The sequence below is a fragment of the Sycon ciliatum genome, chromosome 11 (genome assembly GCF_964019385.1).
Source record: "Sycon ciliatum chromosome 11, ocSycCili1.1, whole genome shotgun sequence".
Taxonomy (NCBI): Eukaryota; Metazoa; Porifera; class Calcarea; order Leucosolenida; family Sycettidae; genus Sycon; species Sycon ciliatum.
In genome coordinates this window covers 2357578-2365687 of record NC_088653.1, presented here as the reverse complement: position 1 = coordinate 2365687, position 8110 = coordinate 2357578, and the positions used below count along the sequence as shown (strand labels likewise).

At 49.5% G+C, this 8110-nt stretch overlaps 1 protein-coding gene across 1 annotated transcript; it reads right to left on the bottom strand.

Annotated features, from left to right (window-relative positions):
* Positions 1 to 266: 266 nt before the first annotated feature.
* Positions 267 to 5853, bottom strand: LOC135827677 (uncharacterized). Its single transcript, XM_065340131.1, has 3 exons — positions 5533 to 5853; positions 2028 to 4057; positions 267 to 1854 (listed from the first exon to the last, which is right to left on the bottom strand). The coding sequence occupies exons 1-3, from the start codon at positions 5851 to 5853 to the stop codon at positions 267 to 269; spliced, it is 3939 nt and encodes a 1312-aa protein (XP_065196203.1).
* Between the last annotated feature and the right edge of the window lie 2257 nt (positions 5854 to 8110).

Sequence of the window (8110 nt, the reverse complement as noted above, 5' to 3'; positions counted from 1 at the left end):
GGGAACGCGGAAACAAAACCGGGGTAGAGAACACAAACTATGACGTGTACTGCAAATAATCTCATGACGTTGAACATCATGTCGACGTCGTGACACTCCCCCGCAAGAGATGCAGAGAAAAGGAGATAATTCGTAACAAAGTAACGTGGAAACAAAACACAATAAGTGCATATAACATACGCAAGGGTGAAAGAGAGTAGACCGTCACAGAGAGAGAGAGAAAGAGAGAGTTCAGATGTGAACTACCAACTGTCTAGCTGATTCAACTAAACAAGTTCGCTGCCAATTAATTGGCGAAGCGTCTGACGTTGCTTCTTAGCGGCAGCACGTTGTGGACGACTGGGTGGAGCAACAGCTGCTGGAACTGGCAGATCGGCTTGGCCAGTGGTGTGTGTGTCCAGAGCGGTGCTGTTGTTATTAGCCTCGGAGTTAGCAGCAGGACAGATAGGGTACAGGAGAGACAGGGGTCGTTTGAGCTCTGTCTTCTCTGCAGTGATGACGGTTGCGGAACGTATCTCCATGTCCTTGCTTGTATGGAGAGCGACAATGCGAGCAAGTCGCCATGAGCCACGGGGCATGTCATCCCTTATTAGTACAACATCGTCAACGGCTGGCTGTTCTGAAGCGGTAACGCGTGCCTGTCGGAGCTTCCGAGTGTGACTGTTGCGGAGATCAGCCAAGTAGTCGTCTCGCCAGACACGCCAGAACTGGTCCAATGTTCGTTGACCCTTCTTCCAGACAGAGAGAAGATTCTGAGCTGCAGTCGGAACTTCGATGTGGTCCGGATCGCCGTCATCAGCAGTGGGTTGCACGCCACCAGTAGTTGCGGACAGGCACAGAAAATGACTTGGGGTGAGTATCTCCTGCAAGTCATTGTCCACGTACACCAGTGGACGCGAGTTGACGACTGCTGACACTTCCATGAGAATGGTAGTCAGTTGCGACACAGTGAGGAGCGCGCGGCCAACGACCTTCTTCAGGCTTCGTTTGACTGTTCCAACGAGACGCTCGTAGAAACCACCCATCCAAGGTAAGATCGGTGGGTTATAGTGCCACTTCACACCAGCCCTCGACATGTACGACAGGACATCATCACTCGTTGCCATTTCTTCAAAGGCCACATCCAGAACAGACTTAGCTAGGATGAATTGTGGCGCGTTGTCAGACACTACCTCTTCAGGGCAACCACGCAACGACACGAACCTGCGGAACGCTAGCAGGAATTCCTCTGTGGTCATGTCTGCCACCAGTTCTAGATGGACAGCTCTAGTTGCCATACATGTCACTAGGAGGACCCATACCTTCTTGGTACTTGGCTGGTGCTTGACGAGCAGAGGACCGAAGTAATCTAGTCCCACATGGGTGAACGGGATAGATCTTGTTGCGCGGGCAGATGGAAGCGGGGCCATATCTGGGGTGCGGTATGGACCACCGTGGTGCTTCCGGCAAGTCAGGCACTTAGTGATGAATGACTTCACTGTTGCACGCCCTCGTGGTAACCAGTACTCATAACGCAGTCTTGATAGCGTGTGTGCAACGCCGCCATGCATCGTCATCAGGTGACAATCGTTGATGATGAGCTGGGTGATGGGATGCGTTTGGGGAATCAGTACTGGATACTTTGCTTGATAGCAAAGTTCGGCGTTCTCCAAGCGTCCTCTGCATCTGATGAGGCGGTTCTCATCGATGAAGAGCCGCAGCTTGTCCTTCGGGCTGTGCTTCTTACAATTTTCGACAGCACTGACGTCTGACAGATTCTGTTGTGCATGGTGTAGCCACATGATTTTGGCTACCTTGACCTCTGAGTTACAACTAGAATCCACCCCGAAAGACTTGACGCCTTGTGGTCTCAACCTGGAGAGAAACCGCAAACACAGAGCAGAAACACGCACCAAGGCACTGAAAGACGAAAACCTGGCACAGTCAATACCAAATGGTGGTTCATCACATGTTTGTTTTTTTTGTTCGTGATGCGCATCAGGCTTTTTTTCATTTCGTGTGCAAGCTCAGTGTCTGGACCGGTGGACTCTGTTGGGTGTGATACAGGTGCAGGTATCTCCGAAGTGCTTGAAGGACCCTCCCCAGCGGCAACGTTGACATGGTGATCAAGTGCTGGCTCGGCGTGATGGTCAGCAGTGGCAAGGAAGTGTGGACCGTGCCACCATAGCGAGCTGGCTTGAATGGAAGGAACAGAGACACCGCGTGAAGGCAAGTCGGCGGGACTGTCGGCAGAGCGGACATAGCGAAAGGCAACATCGGGAACCGCACGAATGGCATCAATACGGTTGTTGACGAAGACAGGTAGTTTGTCAGAAGAGGCCAGCCAATGGAGAACTGTGGTGGAGTCTGACCATAGATAGGTAGAGGAGAAAGTGAGCGGAAGTTCCCGACGGACGAATTGGATCAGACGAACACCGAGAAGCGCGGCCATTAATTCCAGACGTGGAATGGTAGGTGAAGCAACAGGTGCAACACGGGACTTGCTGATTAGAAGGTTCGACGTGTGTTGATCGTCAAACGTAGTAGTACGGTAAGCAACGGCACCGTACACCAGCCCAGATGCGTCGCTGAAGACGTGGAGAGAAAACTGAGCGTCGCTGGCACGTGGTGCACTGATGAATCGTGGACATTTCGTTGATGCAGCAAGTTCAAGTTGAGCCGCAATATCACACCATCTACAAATGATGTCTTGTGGAAGGTCGTCGTCCCAGCCGACGGTCAGCTTCCAAAGATCCTGAAGCAGAATCTTCGCACCAACAAGAACAGGAGACTGGAGACCAAGGGGGTCAAAGAATTGGGCAGTATGTCGAAGGATACTCCGCTTTGTTGTGACCGACTTGGATACGGCACTGACAGGTGCAATATGTGGAGTATCATGTTCTGTATCCCACAGCATACCGAGGCACTTGTGGATAGTACCCTTGGCTCGGTCTGGTTCTGGAATGCTGCTAAGAAACTCTGCAGAATTACTAGACCACTCGCGAACATTCATAGACGCGACACTGAAGAGGCGCTTCGTGGCATCATAGATAGCAATCGCCTCCGTCCCAGAGTTGGCACCAAGGAACAGGTTGTCAACGTAAATATTGCGAGACACTAGGTCGGAATCTGTTGTATCAGCAGCGCTAAGATGATGCTGAATAGTGGCAGCCAAGAGATATGGACTGCTGACAACGCCAAACGGAACACGACAGAAACGAAGTTGTCGTATGTTGTCTGGAGTAGCTGAGCTGGATGCATCGTGCAGCCATAGGAAGCGGGTCACGTCACGATCATGTGAGTGCAGACCAATCTGCAGAAAGGCCTTTTCTACGTCTCCACTTATGGCTACCGGAGAAAGACGAAAACGAAGAAGAATACCGCAAAGGTCTGGAACAAGATTGGGACCAGCGTGCAAGCAGTCGTTGAGACTGGCGAGTTTTTCGGAACATTTTGCGGACGCATCATACACCACCCTCAGCTTCGTGGTAGTAGCAGTAGGTTTGAGTACTGAATGGTGTGGAAGGTAGTGAATCTGGTTGGTTGTAAAACCACGAGGAACATCTTCTATCATGCCCCTGTCAAGCTGGTCTTGAATCACGTTATCGTACCGGTCAAGAAGTTCCGGAAGGGCTTCGAGGCGACGCACTTGTGCCTTCAGGCGACCGACAGCCAGACCATAGTTTGTCGGAAGAGGAGGATGTGAGTCCCTCCAGGGCCAACTCACCGCGTACCGACCCTCGGCAAAGGAGATGGAGTTGGCGAAGCGCTCGCCCACAAGATCTTGCGACGACGTATCGTCAAAAGTAACCAAGGTCTCTGTCGACCAGAACTTACGGAGGTCGAATTCAGGGTCCGTGTCTGTTTGATGAGCAAGACATGACTGCGCCCCTGTGGTGGCAGGCACAGGCAGACTGCCGGTACAGATAAAACCAAGAACGGAGTCGAGCAGGACCAGACCACCGCTTAGTTCGGTGCGGTCCTTGCCGATAATATCATAGTAGTGATCGAGACCAATCAAGACGTCTACGACCATGGGCTCTGCGCTGCTCGAGAGCGGTTCTGCAAGTGGCAGAGACTGTAGAAGAGGAAAAGAAGAAGCAAGTGGACATCGCGCAATTGGAGCGGTTATGTTCGGAAGTACACTGGCCTGAATCGCACGAGTGGACCCATCCTTACACTGCATGGTCAAACTCACCTTGGCGTACACGGTACTTTTTCTTTTGTTGTTCCCAAATGTAGCCAAGGGGAGTGTTTCATTTCCGATTGTGGGCAAATCGAGCTGATCTCGATAAGATTGCGTGATGTATGTCTTGGTGGAGCCGGTATCAAAGAGAATACGGCCATTGATCGGCTTCAACTTGGAGGAGAGAAACGGTGCCACAGCAGTTTGCATCATGATCTGGTGATCGGCGTTTGCGACCGTGCTCGTGGCAGGCTTGGGTTTGAAGGACTGAGCATTCGGGCTCATAGTGGAAGCTTGCCTCTGAGTGGATGCAGCAGTGAATTTATCTGGACACAAGCTGCTGTGATGTGCAGGATTGTGGCAATAGAAACACCACCGTTTGCTAGAGCAATCGTGCACGGAGTGGCCTGATCGCAAACACTTGAAACACCTTTGTTTAGCTACGCTCTTCCTCGCTTCTACTGTAGTGTACTTATTGCATTCGTCAGAGAAATGTGCCTCCGAACTGCAAAAAACACACACTCTCTTGGGCTTCGCTTTTGAAGTAGCTGAAGCTGAGGCAACAAGAGATTGACCGGAGGCACTGGCAGATGGTGATTCGTGCGATTTTTTCGGTGGCTGGCTGAGGCGATCTGCTGCTTCATTCGCTTTTATGAAGTTGGCTACTGCGGAGCGCAAGTCCGAAACGGTCCAGGATTGTGGGCCCTTTTTTTAATTCCAAAGCCGCTAGCGTGGTGCGTGGCAATTTGTTCGTAATCATTGACACAAACACCGCCTGATTAACATTCTCACCAAGCGCTGTGAGGCTTCGCAAGTGCACCTCCAACGCATCGTGCAACCTACGCAAAGATGGAGTAGCGTTGGACGCAGGCGGTAAGTCCATGATTGCCGTGTAGTGTGCATTGACACGAAGCTGATCATTCCCGAAACGTTTGCGGAGAATGTCAAGCGCGGTTGTGTAGTTGGTTTCTGATATGGGCAAGCCAGCTATGGCATCCCGAGCCAAACCCCTTACGTGATCTCTTAGGTACGACAGTTTCTGGACACCCGACAACCCTTGATTCGCATCAATAGACGCAACAAACATATCGTGAAACTCAGCCCATTTCAGGAAATCACCAGAAAATGTTGGTATTTCAAATTTGGGCAATTTGACTGAACTTGTGGGAGCTGGTTGTGGTTGAGGTGATGATGCTTGCATTTGTTGTACGACTAGTTGGTGTTGTTTGATTAGATCCTCTTGCGACTGTAATACTTGCTGGTGTTGACTATGTGTAATAGACTGCGTACGAACAAGATCTCCTATTGACTGTTGGATGCTGGACAAATCAACGCTTGCATTCAACAATTGACCCTCTGATGCGTACCGAATACGCAACCACATCGCAGATCTCCGTTTGCAGAGCCTCATCTGAACCCTCCAGAGTCTCCGAGTCCAAAACACTGGCCAATGCATCACACGCCTCATCATATGCGTACAAATCTTCAACAATACAATCCACAAGTGTACTTAGCTTTTTTGGATCCGAGTCCACGTGTTCTGGCGACAACTCGTCGGCCCCTTGACCTCCTTCCTTCGATGAAAGGAGTTCGGCCTCTTTGACGAGTTCGTCGATGGATCCTTGCAGCTGCGCGATCTTGGCCCGGCGCATGATCTGCGTGCCGGTCGTCACTGCTTTCTTCGGCATGTTAGGTCGACGACCCAAATCGGGCAAGCTGCTGACAAATTATTTGAGTCGAGTCTATCTTTCTCAAGATTGGAATGGTAGATCTACGCACGGCTCGTTTCGAGCGCAGAGAAAAAGGAGGAAAAACATGGAGGACGTCGCTAAGAGGTGAGTGAGTCAGTAGAAATAATAAACACGCGGCCCAGCTTCGGTGTGGGAACGCGGAAACAAAACCGGGGTAGAGAACACAAACTATGACGTGTACTGCAAATAATCTCATGACGTTGAACATCATGTCAACGTCGTGACACTCCGCTTCGCCTCGGTCTTTTACTCGCCTATATTTCCTATACTGACCTCAGACTCAGTCAATATTAGATATACGTCTTATTAAAATGAAAAATTCCAGAAGGTTTTCTCGTGACCATCATCAGTGCAACATCCGCACATAATAAGAATCACAAAACAACCATTTATGTGTGTAGAATGATATAATAAGGAGTGTGAGAATGCAGCAGCTTGTGGTTATGAACAACGCGGGTAGTGTGAACTCATGCAGTTGATCTGAGGATGGTAGCAGTAGATGAATGTTGCAGCTGTGGGTGGGTGTGGACGAAAATCGTGAGTGCGTTTTATTTGAAGAGTGTGAGTGCTACAACATTTTCTTTTTGCGTGAATAGCACTGGGTCACGTGTACGAATGTATACAGCGTCCAACACCTGTAGCTGCTTAAAGAAACGTGCGCAACAATTAACACTAAACCAGGTATCGCCAAACAACTTACTTCGAAGTACGACAATCTGGACTTGACACCAAATGTTTGTAGTGGCAGACGTCTTCTTGTCAATATCGAACGCGTCCTCATCAGTATCACTCTCATCCCTCACTACCGGATCCTGCTCAACCTTGCTGTCCTCAATAATTTCTATTCTTCTTTTTTTTTCTTCTTTCGACCTTATGTCCAGTTCTCAATTGCAGTGTATCTGCTATACAATTTGGAATGATTATTTCTTCACTCAGGCTACGTACTGGCATGAGTGACGCGCCCCGTCGAATGTGAACTAGGCTTAACATTGTTCTTGTTGTCCTTTTTCTGCTTGCAGTTCCCGAATGCAGTGTACCTGCTATAAGCCTTATGCACGTTGTACAGATGCTCGAAACCCTGTAGAATCTCGTAGAATCCCGTAGACCGGGTTGGATGTTGAATGTGCAGGACCCTAGTGTGTTTAATGCTATTTCCCCCAAGAAATGGGCCCTGAAGGGATTCCATACGAGGCACCGGAAATTTGATGCTGGCACAAGCTAAAAGTCACCACTAATTAGATTTTGAAGTGAAACCAACAGCAAGAAAGAAAGAGAAAGTTCAGGCTAAGCATGCCCAAATCTATGCGCTGGCAGTGTGAGTGCAGTGCGCAATGCACTGATGCAGCGGTGCGTGGCAGATGCCAGCATGGCAGTGTGATCGGTGGATGCAAACACACACTAACTACATTACTGCAACATAAAAAGGAAGATAGAGCTGTACAGGTCAGAAAGATGCAAAAAACCCAAGGCTTAACACGAGCGAGTGTGGGGGAGAAACTATCACAGCATCATACTATTCATTGGAAATCGACTGCCCAGAGCCAGTTTGTGCTGCGAAGATGGCGATAAACATTCGTTTTGATTGGTTACCTTCTCTTGCTGTGGGGAGGCTGGGACAGGAGAGTGGCAGGGAGGGAGTTCCAATCGCTCATGCTGCAGTGTGCGAACGAGCGTTTCAGTGCCAGCGGGGCAGATGCAGGCAGCTGGTGTTGGAGCGGGTGGTCAGGGCCATTGACACTACCGTATTCGCTGCGGGTTTTAGGGTTGGTAGGCAACACACAGAGCAGTTGCGGAGGACCAGGCAAGTAGTGCAGCTTTTACAGGTAGGATCTATTTTTGCAACAAGGGTTTTCTGCTTGAGGGTGATAGCACACCAAATTGCACCATCAGAAACAAGCTTAGTTCGGTACCAATCTGCATTCTTTTAAAAAGTATTGCCAGGACGTTTCGGGTATGTAAATAATTGACGGGGATGTAACAGTTCTATTTAAAATAGCAATGAACGAACAAATCCCACCGTCATGATTCCTTTTTTTGTTTTTATTTTTCTATAAGAAAGTCCACTATATTCCCGAATATGTACGAGAAGTGGTGGCAGGGCCAGGCTGCTCTGCCGACCTTGAAGGTCTCAACGTCTACACAGACAAAACGTTCTATAATGTAGTAGAACCATAGAAAATCCCCATGGAATTGG

Coding starts and splice junctions, on each gene's coding strand:
- LOC135827677 (XM_065340131.1), bottom strand. CDS start 5,853: ATGCCGAAGAAAGCAGTGACGACCGGCACGCAGATCATGCGCCGGGCC. Junction 4,058..5,532: donor GCGATGTGGTTGCGTATTCG/GTACGCATCAGA, acceptor CCTCTTCTACAG/TCTCTGCCACTTGCAGAACC. Junction 1,855..2,027: donor CCTGTATCACACCCAACAGA/GTCCACCGGTCC, acceptor GTTTCTCTCCAG/GTTGAGACCACAAGGCGTCA.